At 41.7% G+C, this 24,085-nt stretch overlaps 1 protein-coding gene across 21 annotated transcripts in view; it reads left to right on the forward strand.

Moving 5' to 3' along the window:
• The first annotated feature begins 1,413 nt into the window (after window positions 1–1,413).
• rbm33a (RNA binding motif protein 33a) overlaps window positions 1,414–24,085 on the forward strand; it is a 45,947-nt gene continuing 23,275 nt past the window's right edge. For 11 of the 21 annotated variants that reach the window (XM_021563024.3, XM_021563030.3, XM_021563028.3 and 8 more), the window contains exons 1-8: window positions 1,415–1,631; window positions 2,233–2,308; window positions 7,075–7,123; window positions 7,670–7,740; window positions 7,870–8,125; window positions 9,777–9,884; window positions 14,492–14,672; window positions 14,848–15,059. In XM_021563024.3, the coding sequence (XP_021418699.2) occupies window positions 1,613–1,631; window positions 2,233–2,308; window positions 7,075–7,123; window positions 7,670–7,740; window positions 7,870–8,125; window positions 9,777–9,884; window positions 14,492–14,672; window positions 14,848–15,059 (972 nt within the window). In that variant the 5' untranslated portion in view covers window positions 1,415–1,612. Of the gene's footprint in view, window positions 1,632–2,232; window positions 2,309–5,397; window positions 5,477–7,074; window positions 7,124–7,669; window positions 7,741–7,869; window positions 8,126–9,776; window positions 9,885–14,491; window positions 14,673–14,847; window positions 15,060–24,085 lie in introns of those variants that run through there. The other 10 variants (XM_090199898.1, XM_090199900.1, XM_090199901.1 and 7 more) reach the window with 7 other exon arrangements.

Here is a 24,085-nt window from a genome sequence, read left to right on the forward strand (position 1 = left end):
TTGGAGCAGTGGCTTCTTCCTTGCTGAGCGGCCTTTCAGGTTATGTCGATATACGACTCGTTTTACTGTGGATATAGATACTTTTGTACCTGTTTCCTCCAGCATCTTCACAAGGTCCTTTGCTGTTGTTCTGGGAGTGATTTGCACTTTTTGCAGCAAAATACGTTCATCTCTAGGTGACAGAACGCATCTCCTTCCTGAGCGGTATGACGGCTGCATGGTCCCATGGTGTTTATACTTGCGTACTATTGTTTGTACAGATGAACATGGTACCTTCAGGCATTTGTAAATTGCTCCCAAGGATGAACCAGACTTGTGGAGGTCTACAGTGTTTTTTCTGAGGTCTTGGATTTCTTTTGATTTTCCCATGATGTCAAGCAAAGAGGCACTGAGTTTGAAGGTAGGCCTTGAAATACATCCACACCTCCAATTGACTCAGAGGATGTCAATTAGCCTATCAGAAGCTTCTAAAACCATGACATCATTTTCTGGAATTTTCCAAGCTGTTTAAAGGCACAGTCAACTTAGTGTATGTAAACTTCTGACCCACTGGAATTGTGATACAATGAATTATACATTAAATAATCTGTCTGTAAACTGTAAACAATTGTTGGAAAAATACTTGTGTCATGCATAAAGTAGATGTCCTAACCGACTTGCCAAAACTATAGTTTGTTAACAAGAAATTTGTGGAGTGGTTTAAAAACGAGTTTTAATGACTCCAACCTAAGTGTATGTAAACTTCCGATTTCAACTGTATATACCATTAGGGGAGCCTGAAGATATATAATACAGTTGTTTAGAGATAACAATTGTTATAAAGCAGTAACATGGGGAAACTTGTCCCCCCCAGCAATCCAATGCAAATCAATGAATCCTAAATCAGCATTTTCCAAATCATGCTACTTTAGGATGATTTGGACATGATTTGGTGCGGAAATTAGAAGAGGGACTTTACAACAAAATCTCATCTTAGTGAGAATGTTAATAGTGAGATGTGCAATGCCATTTTGTTAAAAAGTTTAAAAAGTGTAAACTGTAGCCACTAATTTCAATTCATAGTTTGTTTGCCTAAGCATTACCATCATACACATACCAATTTTTTTTCCAAACTTTTATTTTTTGTGTCAGTAATTGGACATTGTTGTTAGGGGGGCTAGTTACCACACGTTACCCAAATTACTGATATTGTATAGCTAGTGTATTGTAGACTATATTTCATGTTTCAGTATCTCCTACTCTAGTTAAGAAAATATGTATACTTTTACAGTTTCATTCATTATGTATTAATGTAATTAGATATCGTGCATACTTATTGGGTCTCATGAAGTGCATAGGTTAACCAAACGATCTAGGATCAGTTTATCCTACACACAAATATTAAATGGATATGTAGTAGGCAAAATAAACTTTCTTCGGATCAGGGCTTAGGAAGGACATGATTCTATCCCAGAATGCATCAGAACATATTCACTCTGTAATGGTTATGTTCAGATTCTCTGCCGATTGTTGTAAACAACGTTAGCTTGATTTAAACACGAAGGAGTAAACATTTCAATGTATTCTTCAATTATATAGAATTTCGCCTACACTGAGGAAACCGGCTTGCGTGATGGCGGACAGCCCCGGAGGTATGGTTACTACAATTATTTCGGTAGAGTTTTGGCTTTCTAGCTAACACGTTTGGTTTGCTAGCCAGACGAGATAGGCCTAAAATGTAGCTAGCTATGATAATTAATCCATAAACACTATAGGCATCACGATACAAGTTCATTCGGTGTTGTATTTAGTTCCAAAGTTTTACTATGCATGTTACCGTGTTGTCTAGTGTGCTGATCATTTTAGCCAACAACCGAGTGGGAAAGGCCACAGTTAGCTACCGTTCGCTAACTAACGTTGCATTGGATAACGTTAGATTGTTGCTACATTTTCATTGCTTTGAACTATCTAAAACAGCCTAAATATCATTAAAAGCACTAAACAATTATTGCTTAGTAAACTGTTATAGCTAGTTGACCATTCATTCATTGAAACAGCAGGGGTTGTCAATTGCGGTATTTCGTTTTTCTAATGGATTTGCCCGAGTTTTCACATCTGGTTTCCCTCATCATCGTCATCATCATCATTTGCCAGTTAGAAAGCAAATATGTGCAATGTTTGTGGCCCTCAAGGACTGGGGTTGTAGACCCTGCCATCAAACAAGTTAACAGAGCCTTGTCTTTTTGTTTTCAGATGATGACTTTGAAGATTATGACAAGCCAGGTGCTGAGAGATCACGCAGGAGGAGAGGCGAAGATGATTTAGACAGGTATCTCAGCTGCTTGTTGTAACATACTGTGGCTCTCAAACTCTAGGCAGCATTCTGCCTCCTCCTAACAGTTCTCAGCCATTCACTTCGCCCATGACTGTCTCATGGGAACTACAATCCCGACACTGTGTTTTAACATTTAGAAACATCAAATCAAACTTTATTTGTCACATGCTCCAAATACAACAGGTGAAATACTTACTTACAAGCCCTTAACCAACAATGCAGTTCAAGAAAGAGTTAAGAAAATATTTACCAAATAATCTAAAGTAACACAAAATAACAAGGCTATATACAGGGGGTACCGGTACCGAGTCAATATGCGGGGGTACAGGTTAGTCGAGGTAATTTGTATGTGTAGGTAGGGGTAAAGTGACTATGCATAGATAATAAACAGTGAGTAGCAGCAATGTAAAAACAGATGGGGGGGGGGGGGGGTCAATGTAAATAGTCCCGGGTGGCCATTTAATTAGTTGTAAAGCAGTCTTATGGCTTGGGAGAAGAAGCTGTCAAGGAACCTTTTGGTCCTAGACTTGGCGCTCCGGTACCTCCTGCCGTGTGGTAGCAGAGAGAACAGTCTAAGACTTGGGTGACTGGAGTCTTTCACAATTTTTGGGGCTTTCCTCTGACACCGCCTAGTATATAGGTCCTGGATGGCAGGAAGCTTGGCCCCAGTGATGTACTGGGCCGTAGGCACTACCCTCTGTAGTGTCTTACGGTCAGTTGCTCAGCAGTTGCCATACCAGGCAATGCTGCAACCGGTCAGGATGCTCTCGATGGTGCAGCTGTAGAACTTATGGATGATCAGGGGATCCATGCCAAATCTTTTCCATCTCCTGAGGGAGACTGAAAAGCCCTGTTGTTCATGACTGTCTTGATGTGTCTGGACCGTGATCGTTCATCGGTGATGTGGACACCAAGGAACTTGAAACTCTCGACCCCATCCACTACAGCCCCGTTAATGTCAATGGGAGCCTGCTCGGTCCCCCTTTTTCTGTAGTCCACGATCAGCTCCTTTGTCTTGTTCACATTGAGGGACAGGTTGTTGTCCTGGCATCACACTGACCTCCCTATAGGCTGTCTCTTCGTTGTTGGTAATCAGGCCTAACGCTGTTGTGTCAGCAAACTTAATGATGGTGTTTGAGTCGTGTTTGGCCATGCAGTTGTGGGTGAAAAGGGAGTACAGGAGGGGACTAAGCACGCACCCCAGAGTGGCCCCAGTGTTGCGGATCAGTGTTGCAGACGTGTTGTTGCCTACCCTTACCACCTGGTGGTGGCCTGTCTGGAAGTCCAGGATCCAGTTGCGGAGGGAGGTATTTAGTTCCATGTTCCTTAGCTTAGTGATGAGCTTTGTGGGCACCTATGGTGTTGAGCTGTAGTCAATGAACAGCATTCTCACGTAGGTTTTCCTGTTGTCCAGGTGGGAAAAGGCAGTGTGGAGTGCGATTGAGATTGCGTCATCTGTTGGGGTGGTATGTAATTTGGAGTGGGTCTAGGGTATCTGAGATGATGTCGTTGTGAGCCATGACTAGCCTTTCAAAGCACTTCATGGCTACCGATGTGGGTGCTACGGGGCGGTAATCATTTAGGCAGGTTACCTTTGCTTCCTTGTGCACAGACTATGGTAGTCTGCTTGAAACATGTAGGTATTATAAACTCGGCCATGGAGTGGTTGAAAATGGCAGTTAAGACACTTGCCAGTTGGTCCACGCATGCTTTGAGTACACGTCCTGGTAAACTAAAGCAGGAAGAACCATCTGGCCCCGCTGCTTTGTGAATGTTGACCTGTTTAAAGGTCTCGCTCACATCAGCTGCAGAGAGTGTTATCATACAGCCGCCCGGAACAGCTGGTGCTCTCATGCATGTTTCAGTGTTGCTTGCCTCGAAGCGAGCATAAAGGCATTTAGCTCATCTGGTAGGCTCGCGTCACTGGGCAGCTCGCGACTGGGTTTACCTTTGTAGTCCGTAATAGTTTTCAAGCACTGCCTCATCTGACGATCGTCAGAGCCGGTGTAGTAGGATTCAATCTTATTGACGCTTTGCCTGTTTGATGGTTCGTCTGAGGGCATGGCTGGATTTCTCATAGGCGTCCGGATTAGTGTCCCACTCCTTGAAAGCGTCTGCTCTAGCTTTTAGCTCGATGTGGATGTTGCCTCTAATCCATGGCTTCTGGTTGGGATATGTACACACGGTCACTGTGGGGACGACGTTGTCGATGCACTTATTGATGAAGCCGATTATTGTGGTGGTATACTCCTCAATGCCATTGGATGAATCCTGGAACCTATTCTAGTCTGTGCTAGCAAAAGAGTACTGAATCCGCGTCACAGGACTATCTGACCACTTTCGTATTGAGCGAGTCACTGGCACTTCCTGCTTTAGTTTTTGCTTGTAAGCAGGAATCAGGAGGATATAATTATTGTCAGATTTGCCAAATGGAGGGCAAGGGAGAGCTTTGTATCTGCCTCTGTGTGTGGAGTAAAGGTGGTCTAGAGTTTTTCTTTTCTCCCTCTGGTTGCACATATGCTGGTAGAAATGAGGTTAAACGGATTTAAGTTTGTCTGCATTAAGGTCCCCGGCCAGTAGAAGCACCACTTATGGATGAGCATTCTCTTGTTTGCTTATGGCCTTACACAGCCTGTTGAGTGCGGTCTTTGTGCCAGCTTCGGTTTGTGGTGGTAAATAGACGGCTACGAATAATATAGATTTGAACTTTCTTGGTAGATAGTGTGGTCTACAGCTTACATAAGATACTCTACCTCAGGCGAGCATTACCTCGAGACTTTAATATTAGACATCGCACACCAGCTGTTATTGACGAATACACAATCTTACAAGACGTAGCTTCTCTGTCCTGCCAATGGTTGGAAAATCCCGCCAGCTCTGTTATCCGTGTTGTCGTTCAGCCACGACTCTGTGAAATTGTTAGGATCATCTTGATCGTTTATCATCCATTTTGTTTTCCAATGATTGCATGTTGGCCAATATAACGGATGGTAGTGGGGGTTTACTCACTCGCCTACGAATTCTTAGAAGGCAGCCCAACCTCCGCTCTCTTTTTCTATGTCTTTTCTTCTCACAAATCACAGAGATTTGGGCCTGTTCCTGAGGAAAGCAGTATTTCCTTCGCTTTGGACTCGTTAAATAAAAATCTTTGTCCAGTTCGAGGTGAGTAATCGCTGTTCTGATGTCCAGAAGTTATTTTCGGTCATACGAGATGGTAGCAGCAACGATATGTACAAAACAAGTTTAAAAAAATAGCACACTTGGTTAGTAGCCCGTAAAACGGCAGCCATCCACTCCTGCGACATTCTCAACTATTAATAATCATTGCTTGCGTTACTGCCCTTATCTTTCATCAGCGAGAAAGAATACTTAAATAAAATGAAATATACACTTACTGTAGCAGTTTTACACAGATCCATACAGCTATGGGTGCCTCCATCCGACGAAAATACACTTCTACACTTCCCGAGTTACACTTACCCACAGGTGTTCGGAACATGCTAGATAGCTAATTAGCACAGGTGGTCGCCTCCTGTCTTCCTTCTGTTTTCCGTAAACAAGCTTTGTAAGATGGAGATATGGCCGTGTGGGAACACTAACCTACATAAGGGACGCCGATGGCATTTCCCGTATGATTGATGAGGATCTCCATATTCCAAATATACGGTCCCTTACTAGACGTCCGCAAATGTTTTTAAAATAGGCCGACGGCCTCAGGCCATGCCCCTAGATAGCTAATTAGCACAGGTGGTCGCCTCCTGTCTTCCTTCTGTTTTCCGTAAACAAGCTTTGTAAGATGGAGATATGGCCGTGTGGGAACACTAACCCTATAAAAGTGTGTCAATTTAACCTTAAAAAAAAAAGATTTCCAACAGATATGAAAGATAAGGTCCTTATGCTTCCAATACCGAACATCAAGTGATGGGTGTTAATATTCAGAACTAGCGTCGGGGCTCTAGACAACACTTCCCCATGCAGAAGTCGCCTTCGTCCAATGACTCTTATGTTTAATGGAACTGAGAGTCATGATCAAGGGCTAGGTGTAACATGACCGTTTTAAACCTTTTTGCAAGTTTGCATGCTTTTTCCCTTTACTGCACTCAGTTTTGGGCTTGTCCTCTGATATTAGGCTATACTAGTACAGTAGTACTCCAACTTTGAAGCCCATAACTCATGCACAAAACATAGGCCTAAAATAGATTTTAGGCAGAGACTTTCTCTTGCGGAGACTTTGTCACAACGTGTGTTCATGAATGGAGCTTGGCGATTAAATACAAAAAGGATACTGTTGTAATTTAGACTAAACAATTTTCACAACACTAAGAAACAATATGACTATAATGAGCTTATGATCTGAATATGATGTAGGTTTTTATGAGAGAACCTGGTAAGAGAGTATTTGAGGTGGTACATTTTTAAGTGCTTTCTCCTGTTTGGGACCAACTGAACATGACCCAGGAACGATACAGTGACTGCAGCATATGAGAACAACATTTCTATCGCTACTATACGGGCCTTGCAGAGTCAGGCCTAGTGTAAAAATTGTGGAACATAGGCATCTGCTTATCGTAAACATGCCGTGTAAGAATGTAGCTTATTGCCCAGCCTTGCTCATGAGAATGACAATTTAGGCTTCATTAAATAATCTTGTCTAGTCTAGCTGTAGACATCTGTGGAGAGTAGACCAATACCTAGCTTTGTAAACCGAGTCAGCGTAGCTCCTTTTATCTGGCTAACTTGGTTGATCTCTTCTCTTAAAGTGATCTTGAGAGTGATTTGCTGGAGGAGGATTGGCTGACAGCCAAAAAGGTAAGACAAAGAACTCTCCCTGGCTTCTGTTTGTGATTCATAGATGCCTCTGCCATGCTAACCTATTATGCATGCCGTTATTAATGTAGCCTACCAGCTGTAGGATTGGTGAAATAGCCTAGATCCCATAGACTTCACAGTGACGTGGGATTTTGCAGTAGTCTTTTGACAGGGGGCTCCAACACAGGGGCGTTTATTGATGTGAACCAGGAGGAAGTACAGTGGGCAAAATAAAGTATCTTAACCTGCCCAGATTGCCTTCACCACATGGGAATAAAGCATACTTTTGGACTGGGGGAGACCCCCCCCATGTTTATTTAAACTCACAATTTTATTGATTCAAATATTGACTTAATCTGTTAGATTAGCAATCCGATTTGAACATGCGTAGGCCTGCACATTCAATCATAATGTAACTTTTGGTTGATATTCGGGGAGTTGTGTTATAGTCGACCTTGCCATTTTAAAGCCTGGGCTTGCAAGGAATAAACAACATGAGCTAAAACATACTGATCCGTTTCTGGCTTGTTTTTCTTGTTTTTTTAGGATCCCTCAGAAGTGTCAGATGAGGAATTGAACGATGACCTTCTACAAAGCGATGAAGAAGATCAAAACATGTAAGTAAATTGTATCCACGTTGTCTGATCATGCTATTTGCGTTTCCATACTTAGTCTTTAGACACTTGATGTGCCAATTTTTGAGCTACAGTGTCCTTTGTTTATAATTGTGTTTTTTTGCCTTTCAGCGGCCAGGGCGTTAGCCTCAATGCTACTCTTTGCGAATTTGACCAGCAGGTGAACCCCATAGACTACCCAGAAAAAGGAGATATAGGCGATATAGAGGGGGGCTGCCAGCAGGAGGGGGGAGAGTACATGGACGAGTACAGCCTGCCCAATGACATGGAGATACCAGACGGCCAAATGGAATACTCAGGAGAACAGGCTGGGGGCGACGGAGTGTTAGACATTCAAATCAATGAGCCTCTAGACGATGAATTTCAAGTGAGTCCTCGTCTCCCCTCTTTCTATTTTACTCCATTGCATCTTGAAACGATAACTTAAATTTATTTCCCTGTCTCAGGTTTTAGGGGGCACGTATCAAATATATTCAGGGGACTCTAAAGGGGATGTGTGTTGGATAGGGGTTGAAGGTGTGGGGGGGGATTCATTATCACTCTCTGCCAGTTGATTTTTCCTTTTGTTGACAAAGATGGTGTTGACATCTTGTTTGGCAGTAGGTAGGTAATGCTCTGGGGTCTGTCGGCTGTGACGCCTGGTGCCATTGAGCCCTGTATATTTGTCTGGCTAAGGCCACTTTGTGCGAGGAAGAAGCGCTGCCAATCGGCCGAGGTTAACGCGGGGGGGCTTTTATATCGGGCGCTCGACTCTGATAAAGTCGTACATTGATGGAAAGATTACTGACCTTCCTAAGGACAACATACAGTCCTGAAGTGTGATGAAATGATTGATGCGATTTCCTCTAGTTATTTCCCAAACCCCTAAGACAAGAGTGAAGAGGGGAAAAGATAAGACTAGATCCATGTGACGTCTGTTATAGTCCTATTTCCTAAGGTGTGATGCCTGACAAAAGAAGCATTCACTTTTTTTTCATTTTTTTTTTACACACTGAAGATAAAACCTTTGATATTCTAAGTAGGGTTGCACGGTTCTACTTCATACTTACTTTGAAAAACCCCAGTGAGTACGCAGAGCACATTTGTGTGTAATAACTATGTTTACAAGGTCACTCAACTGCCCGGGCTTAAATACTTCTGTTTGCGGTGGTATTCAGAGGTAACACGTGGAACAGTTTTAAAGGATTAATTCCTTTCTGTTCCCTCGGGACAGTGTGTCCGTCTATCCTTCTGCTGCAACAGGTATTTGTCTGCAATATTATGTTTTGGGTTGGCAGGTTAATGGTGCAGAACACCAAACACTGTCCTGCGACCTACACACTGACCTCATTTGACAGTCATGAATCACCTAGTGGCTTCTCACTGGAAGTATGTTTTGAAATGAGTGTAATTACGTGAGTTGTGACCACATGGTATATCAAGTACATGTTGGCGAGCCAACGCTTTTTTAAAAATTATTAACGGAATTATCATATAACTGGAATCCCGGGTTTCCTGTGTGGGATGTTCCTCCTGGCATTGAGTCGTGAACTTATAGAGTGGGCAATTAAAGCAGTAGCTAGCGTGATGATATTTTCACTATCACTGATCCAGAGGTCGTTTCTATCTCCCCCCCACATTTCTGTATATCATGTCAAACATTTACATCTCATAGAATTTCAAATGCCGTCAGGAATTGGTAACAAAGCCTTCTCCCACTGTTATGTTAATTCAAGAGGCTCCCCCTTTCTAACCCCCCATAACAGTTCAATGTTTTCTCCTTTTATGCTCACTGTTAATATTTTCATTAAAAGGAAACGCGGCAGTATTTTTGGTTCAAGCGTTATTCCTTTCACATTTCCATGGGGATAAAGTTAGGCTAAACCCACACAGGCTGTAATCTCAGGCCAGTGTTAATATCCTGCTAGCATTGATAGTAAATATGAGCCATAATAGGATGGTAGAATGTACAATACATCTATGACACTTAGCCTATTTTGAATATTGACTCTGGATCTCTCTACTTGTTGTTGTTGTAGGCGGATGATTACTCACCAAGCTATGGAGGTGGAGAAAAGCAGGAGGAGCAGGCAGCGCAACAGGAAGCCCCAGAGGAGGAGGAGGTCTCTCAGCTCGCAGACACAGAGGTAGGAACAGAACGGGTCTCCTTCACTCACTGGCTTGCGTCCTAAATGGCACCCTCTTCCCTCTATATTCCCTATACAGGCCTTTACATTTTAGCCAGTTGTCCTTTGGACAAGTAGGACTTTTTAATATTTTTTATTTCTAAATTGTCCAAAAGCTCAAGTCGCTTGTCCCCCAAAATAATTTGTGGTCTGTAACACCATTTTTACATCATTGTATGATGCAAGAAGAAGCAGATCTGAAATTCATACAACCACTGCACATAAACTCAGCAAATAAAGAAACATCCTCTCACTGTCAACTGCGTTTATTTTAAGCAAACTTAACATGTGTAAATATTTGTATGAACATAACTAAATTCAACTACTGAGACCTTAACTGAACAAGTTCCACAGACATGTGACTAACATAAATTGAATAATCTGTCCCTGAACAAAGGGGGAGTCTAAATCAAATGTAACTGTCAGTATCTGGTGTGGCCACCAGCTGCTTTAAGTACCGCAGTGCATCTCCTCCTCATGGACTGCACCAGATTTGCCAGTTCTTGCTGTGAGATGTTACCCCACTCTTCCACCAAGGCACCTGCAATTTCCCGGACATTTCTGGGGGGGAATGGCCCTAGCCCTCACCCCCTGAACCAACAGGTCCCAGACGTGCTCAATGAGATTGAGATCCGGGCTCTTCGCTGGCCATGGCAGACCACTGACATTCCTATCTTGCAGGAAATCACTCACAGAACGACAATGCCACCAGCCACACTGCTCATGCTGGAGGGTCATGTCAAGATGACCCTGCGGGAAGGGTACCACATAAGGGAGGAGGATGTCTTCCCTGAAACGCACAGAGTTGACCTTAGCTGCAATGACAACAAGCTCAGTCCGATGATGCTGTGACACACCGCCCCAGATCATGATGGACCCTCCACCTCAAACGATCCCGCCTTGGTGTAACGCTCATTGCTTTGACGATAAATGCGAATCTGACCATCACCTCTGGTGAGACACAACCGCGACTCGTCAGTGAAGAGCACTTTTTGCCAGTCCTGTCTGGTTCAGCGACGGTGGGTTTGTGCCCATAGGCAACGTTGTTGTCGGCGATGTCTGGTGAGGACCTCACAGTATAGGCATTGCAATTCATTGCCCTGGCCACATCTGCAGTCCTCATGCCTCCTTGCAGCATGCCTAAGGCACTTTCACGCAGATGAGCAGGGACCCTGGGCATCTTTCTTTTGGTGTTTTTCAGAGTCCGTAGAAAGGCTTCTTTAGTGTCCTAAGTTTTCATAACCGTGGCCTTAATTGCCTACTGTTTGTAAGCTGTTAGTGTCTTAACTACAGTTCCACTGGTGCATGTTCAGTAATTGTTTATGGTTCATTGAACAAGCATGGGAAATGGTGTTTAAACCCTTTACAATGAAGATCTATGAAGTTATTTAGATTTTTACGAATTCTTTGAAAGACAGGGTCCTGAAAAAGGGCCGTTTCTCTTTTCTGTTGAGTTTATGTGAAAAAATATCAATGATGCTGATGCAACAGATCAGACCATTGAGCTTCAAATGTTGCTAAAGTTTTATTAATTCATATTATAAGCTCAACAATACACATATGGCTGTAAGCTTGGCGAATGTTCCAACATGCAATTAGCGGGAACGCACTTATCAAAAGTGCACCGCACGCTTGAGTGGTTTCATGTGACAGAGATGAAAATATCTGTTAGAAATTAAGAGAGACCTAAAGATGCATCAATTAGTGTTTACTGATATGACAAGGATTATGCCTTTGGCTGCTGGACAATAAAATGTTGATTTGAAAACTAATATGGCATGGGAAAAATGCTAGTTTCAATGGCATATTAAGTGTTTTATAAAATAATTCCCTCAATTTCTATGGTCATATTTTGGCTAGGCTACTTTGAAACAATGTACAGTGCCTTCCAGAAAGTATTCATTCTCCTTGACTTATCCCACATTTTGTTGTTACAGCTTGGATTCAAAAATAAATGAAACATCCATCTACACACACTACCCCATAATGACACTGTGAAACATTTTTGTATAATTTACATAAGTATTCACAAGTCTTTAAGAGCTTTGCACACCTGGATTGTCTAATATTTGCCCATTTTATTATTTTCAAAATTCTTCAATATCTGTCAAATTGTTTGTTCGTTGTTAGACAACCATTTTCAATCCTTGCCATAGATTTTCATGTAGATTTAAGTCAAACTGATAATCGACCACATTCACTGTCTTCTGTAAGCAACTGCAGTGTAGATTTGGTCTTGTGTTTTAGGTTATTGTTCTGCTGAAAGGTGAATTCATTTTCCAGTGTCTGGTGGAAAGCAGACTGAACCAATTTTTTTTGCCTGTGCTTAGCTCTATTACATGTCTTTAGTTATCCTGAAATTCCCAAGTCCTTAACAATTACAAGCATACCCATAACATGACGCAGCCACCACTATGCTTGAAAATATGGCGTGGTACTTTTGTTACGTTTGGGGCAGATCCAACAACACACAACACTTTGTATTCAGGACAAAAAGTGAATTGCTTTGCCACATTTTTAGCAGTATTACTTTAGTACCTTGTTTCAAAGAGGATGCATATTTTGGATTTTTTAAAATTATGTATAGGCTTCCTCCTTTTCACGCTCTAGTTAGTGTTGTGGAGTAACTACAATGTTGATCCACCCTCAGTTTTCTCCTATCACAGGCATTCAACTGTTTTAAAGTCATCATTGGTCTCGTGATGAAATCGTTGAGTGGGTTACTTCCTCTCTGGAAGTAAAGGATGCCTGTATCTTAGGAAGGACCCCTGTATCTTTTGTAGTGACTGGGTAATGTTCATTAGGGATAGCGGGACGCCTATCTGCTTGGATTTTCTTCAGATTTTCGCCTGCCATATCAGTTCTGTTTAGTCTCAGACATTATTTTAACAGTTTTAGAAACTTCAAAGTGTTTTCTATCCAATGCTACAAATTATAAGCATATCCTGGCTTCTGGGCCTGAGTAACAGGTAGTTTACTTTGGGAACATCAATCAGGCTGAAATTCAGGCCCTATCCCAGGTTGAATCATTTTCTAAATGCGGACCGCCTCCGCTCAGATTCAAGGTGGGTGATGTGTAGTGCGCAACAGGCACTGTCCTTCACTCTCTGGTCTTGTGACCATTTAGATGTTAATTATCCTTCATTATATCTGTCAAACATGATTATTTATGTACATGGAAAAATAGATTTGAATATTATTTCAATGTTTGCATCTCTGATCCAATTGTTGGCTTCTCTGATCTAATGATTGTTATATGTTTTTAAAGATTTTTTAAATATATATATATATATATATATATATATATATATATATATATATATATACAGTGCCTTGCAAAAGTATTCGGCCCCCTTGAACTTTGCGACCTTTTGCCACATTTCAGGCTTCAAACATAAAGATATAAAACTGTATTTTTTTGTGAAGAATCAACAAGTGGGACACAATCATGAAGTGGAACGACATTTATTGGATATTTCAAACTTTTTTAACAAATCAAAAACTGAAAAATTGGGCGTGGCTTCGAAAGAAGCATTTCAAGGTCCTGGAGTGGTCTAGCCAGTCTCCAGATCTCAACCCCATAGAAAATCTTTGGAGGGAGTTGAAAGTCCATGTTGCCCAGCAACAGCCCCAAAACATCACTGCTCTAGAGGAGATCTGCATGGAGGAATGGGCCAAAATACCAGCAACAGTGTGTGAGAACCTTGTGAAGACTTACGGAAAACGTTTGACCTCTGTCATTGCCAACAAAGGGAATATAACAAAGTATTGAGAAACTTATTTTATTGACCAAATACTTATTTTCCACCATAATTTGCAAATAAATTAATTAAAAACCCTACAATGTGATTTTCTGGATTTTTCTAATTTTGTCTGTCATAGTCTCTCATCTTTTTAAGTGGGAGAACTTTGACAATTGGTGGCTGACTAAATACTTTATTGCCCCACTGTATATTAATATGTTCCTTCCTCCCATTCCTCCAGCCAAATCCCAGGTACACCTTTGCAAATATGAGCTATCAGCTCTCTGCAGTATTCTATTATCCACTGAACAAGTTCAATTCAATGTGTTGTATTGAGTAGAAGAGTGAATTTCAGTGACAGGATTTTGTGTAGCACACATGGTGGGGCGAGCAGGACGCTAGGCCACATGGTACTGTGATACTACTCTGTATCGTGATACTTGGCCTGGTATTGTATCGTGACAACACTAGATGCAACACCATTCTTCCACGAGAAATTCCATCATTTGATGTTCTGTTGATGGTGGTGGAGAACGCTGAGACGGCCATGGCATATGGTTTACAGTGTTTTCATGCTCATCAACCCATTCAGTAACCACTCATGTCTTGTAGATAGGGACATCGTCCTCCTTTTGGTGGGGATATGGGGCCAAAATAATGTCCTGCCCAGCATTTGTATACATAAGCCTAAGCATGATGGGATGTTAAATGTTTAATTAACTACACCTGTGTGGAAGCACCTGCTTTCAATATCACATTGTATGGCTTTTCTATTTTGGCAGTTACCTGTATCTGATGGCTAAGATGATCCCTATATTTCTAAAGGCTGAGAATGAAGCAGAGCCAAAGGAAGAAGTGAAGGAGGAGGAAGACGAGGATGAAGAGGAAGACGACGATGGAGAGTCTGGCCGGTTGCGTTTCAAAACGGAGCGTAAAGATGTCACGTCTGGTGTTGTGCGGCTGGCGGATGCGGGAACCAAAAGACGGAACATTCCTGAAACATTAGGTACATTTATGTACAACCTTCGACTGTTATATAAACTGTAATATATTTTTGTGCTTTGTTTGGTTGAAGGGCATTTCAAGTTTAACGCCTGTACCTAAACTGTTTGGATCAAAAGAAAATGCTTGTATTTGAATGTTCTAATGTTAACCTTGTGGGGATTTGTTTTGCCCTCCAGAGCTGTCTGAAGAGGCCAAAGCAGGCCTGATGGAGTTTGAGGAGAAGGAGCGCCAGAGGAAGCAGGGCCGCTTTGGAGGCCGAGGAGGAGGATTCAGAGGTCGAGGATTAAGAGGGAGGTTCCCCGGATTTGGGATGGGAGACTTTGGTGGAGGAAGAGGACGAATGAATGACCTGAGGCTCCCAATGGTGGCTCTACATATGGGCATGCAGGTAAATCTTATTAAAATAATCTGACACAATATAAAAGGATTATCTATCTCTTGATATTCTGTAATGTCACTTTAAATTATAGAATTGTTTACGATTAGCTTACTTGAGTGTATGTGTGCAAGGCGATTTAAAGCTATGCTTGCAAAACTAATAAGGCACAGCTATGTAGACAATTGTTTTCTTGTTCTCACATGCCATTGTGATGGCATTGGATTTAGTTTCTCGCGGACTTTTTATTATTAGACATTTCTTGAAGCATATAATCCGTCCATTTAAGATGTTCCTCCATATACAGTTGAAGTCGGAAGTATACATGCACTTAGGTTGTCATTAAAGGGAGTCATTAAAACTCGTTTTTCAACCACTCCACACAAATTTCTTGTTAACAAACTATAGTTTTGGCAAGTCGGTTAGGACATCTACTTTGTGCATGACAAGTCATTTTTCCAACAATTGTTTATAGACAGATTATTTCACTTATAATTCACTGTATCACAATTCCAGTTGGTTAGAAGTTCACATATACTAAGTTGACTGTGCCTTTAAACTTCTTGGAAAATTCCAGAAAATTGTCATGGCTTTAGGAAGTGTACCTGTGGATGTATTTCAAGGCCTACCTTCAAACTCAGTGCCTCTTTGCTTAACATCATGGGAAAATCTAAATAAATCAGCGAAGACCTCAGAAAAACAATTGTAGACCTTCACAAGTCTGGTTCATCCTTGGGAGCAATTTCCAGACACCTGAAGGTACAACGTTCATCTGTACAAACAATAGTATGCAAGTATAAACACCATGGGACCACGCAGCCGTCATAAGGCTCACGAAGGAGATGCGTTCTGTCTCCTAGAGATGAACGTACCTTGGTGTGAACAGTGCAAATCAGTCCCAGAACAACAGCAAAGGACCTTGTGAAGATGTTGGAGGAAACCGGTACAAAAGTATCTATATCCACAGTAAAACGAGTCCTATGTCGACATAACCTGAAAGGCAGCTCAGCAAGGAAGAAGCCAGTGCTCCAAAACCGCCATAAAAAAGCCAGACTACGGTTTGCAACTGCACATGGGGACAAAGATTGTACTTTTTGGAGAAATGTCCTCTGGTCTGATGAAACAAAAATAGAACTGTTTGGCCATAATGACCAAAATTATGTGTGGAGGAAAAAGGGGGATGCTTGCAAGCAGAAGAACACCTTCGCAACCGTGAAGCGCAGGGTGGCAGCATCATGTTGTCGGGGGGCTTTGCTGCAGGATGGACTGGTGCACCTCACAAAATAGATGGCATCATGAGGAAGGACAATTATGTGGATATATTGATGCATCATCTCAAGACATCAGTCAGGAAGTTAAAGCTTGGTCGCAAATGGGTCTCACAAATGGACCATGACCCCAAGCATACTTCCAAAGTTGTGGCAAAATGGCTTAAGGACAACAAAATCAAGGTATTGGAGTGGCCATCATAAAGCCCTAACCTCAATCATGTAGAAAATTTGTCGGCAGAACTGAAAATGCGTGTGCGAGCAAGGAAGCCTGCTAACCTGACTCAGTTACACCAGCTCTGTCAGGAGGAATTGGCCAAAATTCACCCAACTTTTTGTGGAAGGCTACCCCAAACCTTTGACCCAAGTTAAACAATTTAAAGGCAATGCTACCAAATACTAATTGAGTGTATGTAAACGTGTGACCCACTGGGAATGTAATGAAATAAATAAAAGCTGAAATAAATCATTATCTCTAATATTATTCTGACATTTCACATTCTTGAAGTGGTGATCCTAACTTGCCTAAAATATAATTTTTACTAGGATTAAATGTCAGGAATTGTGAAAATCTGAGTTTAAATGTATTTTACTATGGTGTATGTAAACTTCTGACTTCAACTGTATGCAACGCTTTGGAAGGTTGAAGGTCACTTGTTGAACGTGGAAGGAGGGATAGCTCGGTTTGATGTTTTGAAGGTTATGTTTTGAAAATTATTCGAATGAAAAAGTTTGGTTACTTGTTTCCTTTTTTGGGGGGGGATCCTGCAACTCAGTTAGCCTCAGTTGCTGCGACCACTATATCTGTCCAGGGATCCTGCCTACCAAAAGTTAGAATGAAGAGCTGCTTGGCGTAGTAGATAGCCTAGCTGTTAACTAGCTAGCAAGGTTTATTTTACAGCTTGAACACAGACCGTGATGTAGTTATTCCTTGTGGCTGGGACTGCTATAGTGGGCATCAATATTTGACATGTTTTTATACAGTATATTATATTTACATCACATGCAACTCGTAATTAGACTATGGAATTAGCCTAACATTATCTGACTCAATAAAGATCTACAAGATGCAATAAAATATACAAGCTAGCATTAGGCAATGAGTTGACGTTGACTAGCAAGAATTGGTATGAAAATGGTCTGTCAAAGGCAGATATTTAATTAACATTGTACAATGAATGGATTTACAAACAAGGCATTAAGCATTACAAGGCATTATTCTAAGCATATAGATCCTAAGATTACAGAACAGGACAAAGCATGAATAAAGAGATGCTTTCTCAGCCAGGGGCCTGCAAGCCTAGGGATTGAGAATTGATCATACAACCTTCCTCCATGGTTTTGAAACAGGATGAGGGAACAGAGGCATTTAATTCCTTTTTTATATAAGAAATTCACCTTTTATTTAACCAGGTTGGCCAAGTTCTCATTTACAACTGTGACCTTGCCAAGATAAAGCAAAGCAGTGCAACAAAACAACAAGTTACACAAACATATAGAAAAATCTATGTACAGTGTGTGCAAATGTAGAGAGGTAGGCAATAAATAGGCCCTAGAGGTGAAAATAATTACAATTTAGCATTAATACTGAGTGATAGATGTGCTGATGATGATGTGCAAGTAGAGATACTGGGGTGCAAAAGAGCAAGAGGGTAAGTAATAATATGGGGATGACATTGTCGGGTGTGCTATTTACAGGTTGGCTGTGTACAGGTACAGTGATCGGTAAGCTGCTCAGACAGCTGATACTTAAAGTTAGAGAGGGAGATCTAAGACTCCAGCTTCAGAGATTTTTGCAATTTGTTCCAGTCATTGGCAGCAGAGAACTGGAAGGAAAGGCAGCCAAAGTAAGTGTTGGCTTTGGGGATGACCAGTGCAATGTACCTTTTGGAGTGCCTGCTACGAGTGGGTGTTGCTATGGTGACCAGTGAGCTGAAATAAGGCGGGGCTTTACCTGGTTAAGACTTTTATAGATGACCTGGAGCCAGTGGGTTTGGCGACGGATATGTAGTGAGGGCCAGCCAATGAGAGCATACAGGTCGCAGTGGTGGGTAGAATATGGGGCTTTGGTGATCAAACGGATGCCACTGTGATAGACGACATCCAGTTTGCGGTATTTGTTGTTGTCCACATATTCTAGGTCAGAACCGTCCATCCAGAGTAGTGATGCTAGTCGGGCTTGAGGGTGCGGGCAGCAATCAGTTGAAGAGCATGCGCTTAGTTTTACTAGAGTGTAAAAGTGGTTGGAGGCCATGGAAGGAGAGTTGTGTGGTGTTGACACTCGTTTGTTAGTACAGTGTCCAAAGAAGGGCCAGATGTATACAGAATGGTGTCGTCTGCGTAGAGGTTGATCAGAGAATCACCAGCAACAAGAGCGACATCATTGATATATACAGAGAAAAGAGTCGGCCCGAGAATTGAGCCCCGTGGCACCCCCATAGACTGCCAGAGACTGCCAACAGGCCCTCTGATTTGACACACGGAACTCTGTCTGAGAAGTAGTTGGTGAACCAGGCGAGGCAGTCATTTTAGAAGCCAAGGCTATTGAGTCTGCTGAAAAGAATGTGGCAATTGACAGAGTCGAAAGCCTTGGCGCTTTAGGGAGCGTTTGACAGTGATGAGGGGTGGTCGTTTGACCGCGGACCCAGTACGCACCCAGGCAATGCGGCAGTGATCGCTGAGATCCTGGTTGAAGACAGTAGAGGTGTATTTAGAGGGTAGTTTAGTCAGATTGATATCTAAGAGGGTGCCCATGGTTACGGATTTAGGGTTGTAACTGGTAGGTTCTTTGATTTGTGTGAGATTGAGGGCATCTTGCTTAGATTGTAGGACGGCCGGGGGTGTTAAGCATGTCCCAGTTTAGGTCACTTAACAGTGCGAACTTCCCTCAAACTGGGGGCCGAGGGGGGTCTATAACAAGCGGTAGCGGTGTGGGACTTGTTTCAGGAAAGGTGTATTTTTAACAGTAGAAGCTCGAATTGTTTTGGCACAGACCTAGAAAGTATGACGGAACTCTGCAGTAGATTGCAACTCTGTCCCCTTTGGAAATTCTATCTTGTTGCGAAATGTTATAGTTAGGGATGGAAATTTCAGGAATTTTGGTGGCCTTCCTAAGCCAGGATTCAGACACGGCTAGGACATCTGGGTTGGTGGAGTGTGCGAAAGCAGTGAATAAAACAAACTTGGGGAGGAGGCTTCTAATGTTAACATGCAAGAAACCAATGCTTTTACGGTTACAGAAGTCAACAAATGAGAGCGCCTGGGGAATGGGAGTGATGCTGGGGGCTGCAGGGCCTGGGTTAACCTCTACATCACTAGAGGAACAAAAGAGGAGTAGGATAAGAGTACAGCTAAAGGCTAAAATAACTGGTCGTCTAGTGCGTTCAGAACAGGGAGTAAAAGTAGCAAGTTTCTGGGCGTGGAAGAATAGATTCAAGGCATATTGTACAGACAAGGGTATGATAGGATGTGAGTACAGTGGAGGTAAGCCTAGGCATTGAGTGACGATGAGAGAGGTTTTGTCTCTAGAGGCACCATTTAAGCCAGGTGCTTGTTAAAACATCAACCGTTTGGCGAAGTAGGCTGTGATTCAATGATAAATTAACAGGCACCACATCGATTATAGCAGGACAAGCTAGATAAACTAGTAATATCATCAACCATGTGTAGTTAACTATTGATTATGTTCAGATTGTTTTTAATAAGATAAGTTTAATGCTAGCTAGCACCTTACCGTGGCTCCTTGCTCCACTCACGTAACAGGTAAGCCTGCCACGCAGTCTCCTCGTGGAGTGCAAAGTAATCGGCCATAATCGGTGTCCAAAAATGCAGATTACCGATTTGTTATGAAAACTTGAAATTGGCCCTAATTAATCGGCCATTCCGATTAATCTGTCGACCTCTAATATGTAGTAATGAAAGACTAAAATTGCTGTTTTGAATTTGGTCAAGTTTAGTGTGGGAGAGGTGGAAAAACTATTATCCATCAATAATGATAAGCCACCAGGTATAGAAAACCTTAATGGGAAACTATTGAGAATGGTAGCAGACTTTATTCCCACCCCTATTTGCTACAGTGCCTTGCAAAAGTATTCATCCCCTTTGGCGTTTGTCCTATTTTGTTGCATTACAACCTGTAATATACATTTTATTTTTATTTGGATGTCATGTAAAGGACATACACAAAATAGTCCAAATTGGTGAAGTGAAATTTTAAAAATTGTTTCAAAAACAGAAAAGTGGTATGTGCATATGTATTTACCCCCTTTGCTATAAAGCCCCTAAATAAGATATGGGCAACAAATTACCTTCAGAAGTCACATAATTAGTTAGATTGCACACAGGTGGACTTCATTTAAGTGTCACATGATCTCAGTGTGTATATACACCTGTTCTGAAAGGCCCCACTGAAGGGCCCAACCCTGGTTTATGGATTAACATTTAAATGTCTTGGAATGGCCTAATCAAAGCCCAGAACTCAATCCAATTGAGAATCTGTGGTATGATTTAAAGATTGCTGTACACCAGCGGAACCCATCCAACTTGAAGGAGCTGGAGCAGTTTCGCCTTGAAGAATGGGCAGAAATCCCAGTGGCTAGATATGCCAAGCTTATAGAGACGTACCCCAAGAGACCTGCAGCTGTAAGTGCTGCAAAAGGTGGCTCCACAAAGTATTGACTTTGGGGCTGGTGAATAGTTATGCATGTTCAAGTTTTCTGTTTTTTTTGTCTTATTTCTTGTTTGTTTCACACAAAAATATTTAGCATCTTCAAAGTGGTAGGCATGTTGTGGAAATCAAATGATACAATCCCCCCAAAAAATCCCCCTATTTTAATTCTAGGTTGTAAGGCAACAAAATAAGAAAAATGCCAAGGAGGGTGAATACTTTCGCAAGCCACTGTATATATTTAACCAAAGCCTAAAGGAGTGTGTCCACAGGTGTGGAAGGAAGCTAAAGTAATTCCACTACCTAAAAATAGTAAAGCACCCATTGCTGGTTCTAACAGCTGCACAATCAGTTTGCTATCTGTTCTTAGTAAATTGATGGAGAGAATTGTGTTTGACCAAATAAGTTAACTACTGACTTTCAGCATGCATATAGGGCACTCAACAGTACTGCACTGACTCAGATGACTGATTTGGTTAAAATAAATGGATAATAACATGATAGTTGGAGCTGTATTGTTAGAAATCAGTGCAGCCTTTGATGTTATTGATCATAAATTGTTAGACAACTAAACTCACTTGCTACGGCTATACATTGCCTGCCATCACATGGTTGGAGAGTTATTTATCCAATAGAACCCGGATTTTGTTCTTCAATGGAAGCATCTCTAATATCAGATATGTCCAGTGCGTTGTCCCTCTGGGCACTTCCCTTTAGCCGTTAATCTTCTCAATTTTTACAAATTGTTTTACACAAAGCTATACTGAAAAAAGTATAAATGCCACATGTAATGTGTTGGTTTCATGAGATTAAATAAAATAAATGTTCCATACACTCACAACAGGCTTATTTCTCTCAAATTTTGTTTAGAAATTTGTTTACATCCCTGTTGGTGAGCATTTCTCGTTTGCCAAGATAATCCACCTGACAAGTGTGGCATATCAAAAAGCTGATTAAACAGCATTATCATTACACAGGTGCACCATGTGTTGGGGACAACAAAAGGCCATTCTAAAATGTGTAGTTTTGTCACAACACAATGCCACAGACGTCTCAAGCCTTTGAGGGAGCTTGCAATTGGCATGCTGACTGCAGGATTGTCCACCACACCTGTTTCCAGAGAATGTTATGTTAATTTCTCTACTATAAACCCCGTCCAACTGCGTTTTTAGAGAATTTGGCAGTAAGTCTAACCAGCCTCATAACCGCAGACCACGTTTAACCACACCATCCCAGGACTTCCACATCCGGCTTCTTCACCTGCGGGATCGTCTGAGACCAGCCACCCGGACAGCTGATGAAACTGTGGGTTTGCACAACCAATTAATTTCTGCACGAACTTTCACAAACCGTATCAGGGGGTCTTGACCTGACAGCAGTTCGGCGTTGTAACGGACTTCAGTGGGCAAATGCTCACCTTCGATGGCCGCTGATGAATCCCGGTTTCAACTGTAAACATCAGTATGGCGTTGTGTGGGTGAGAGGTTTGCTGATGTCAATGTTGTGAACAGAACCTCACCGCCACCATGGGGCAATGGTATGGGCAGGCATAAGCTACGGAAAACAAACACATTTGTATTTTATCAATGACAATTTGAATGCAAAGATACCGTGATGAGATCCTGACACCCATTATCATGCCATTCATCCAACGCCATCACCTCATGTTTGTTTCATAATGTATAGCCCCATGTGGCAAGGATATGTACACTTCCTGGAAGCCAAAAATGTCCCAGTTCTTCCATGGCCTGCATACTCACCAGACATGTCACCCGTCGAGCATGTTTGGGATGCTCTGGATCGACGTGTACGACAGAATTCTCTAATTCCGGCCAATATCCAGAAATTTTGCATCGGCATTGAAGAGTGGATTAGGATTAAATCCATAGATTAGGGCCTAATGAATTTATTTCAATATAACTGTAAATTTAATTTATATGTAACTCTTTGAAATTGTTGCATATTGCGTTTATTTTTGTTCAGTGTAGGACTATGTATGAGAGTATGGATTATTCCATACTCTACATGTCAGCACCCAATGCCAGTGAACTCACTGACATTATTAATGAGTTAGTCAGTATCACAATGGGTGATTTTAATAAAAATACAACTAAAACGAAAAGCATTGTATTTGGTTCAAAACATTCTCTAAGACCTAAACCTCAATTGGAGTTGTACATAAAGGGAGTGACCATTGAGGAAGTTAAACTTCTTTGTAGAACATTGGATGGTCAGTTATCATGGGCAAGTCATATTGACAAAGGTTTTGTAAAGATGAGGGGTATATCTGTTATAATTTTTGACACATTAACTGTTTGTTGTTCAGGCTCTGGTCTTGTTCAATCTTGATTACTGTCTGGTAATATGATCAAGTGCAGCATAGAAAGACCTAACAAAGCTGCAGCTGGCTCAAAACAGATGCCTTGCCCTTAACTGCACATAGAGAACTAACATCAACAGTGTTTCCTGGTTGAGATATTAACTGCTTCTCTTTTAGTTATGAGAAATATTAGTGACACAAATTCCAGATTTTCTGCATAATCAAATAACTTTCAGCTCAGACACGCATACATACCCCACAAGACATGCCACCAGGGGTTTCTTCACAGTCCCCAAGTCCAAAACAAAATCATGGCAATGTGCGGTTTTAGACAGAGCCTTGATCGCATGGAGCTCCCATCTCTAATTACTCAAGCAAAATTACCTTCAAAAAAAAAGATTACAAAATAACTTGTGGAATGAGGTGGACTTTGAGGGGACACACATTATTTTATTTGTACTGTTTGGATTATTATTTTTGTTGCATTGTTTGTACAAAACATTAGGAACAACTTCCTAATATTGAGTTTCACCCACTTTTGCCATCAGAACATTTTTCATTTGTTGGGGCATGGCCTCTACAAGGTGTCAAGCATTCTACAGGGATGCTGGCACATGTTGACTCAATGCGTCCCACAGTTGTCAAGTTGGCTGGATGTCCTGTGGGTGGTGGACCTTTCGTGATACATACTCATTTAAATCAAATCAAATGTATTTATATAGCCCTTCGTACATCAGCTGATATGTTAAAGTGCTGTACAGAAACACAGCCTAAAACCCCAAAC

The sequence above is a fragment of the Oncorhynchus mykiss genome, chromosome 15, assembly GCF_057628025.1.
Source record: "Oncorhynchus mykiss isolate SJ-2025 chromosome 15, ASM5762802v1, whole genome shotgun sequence".
In the NCBI taxonomy this organism is placed as follows: Eukaryota; Metazoa; Chordata; class Actinopteri; order Salmoniformes; family Salmonidae; genus Oncorhynchus; species Oncorhynchus mykiss.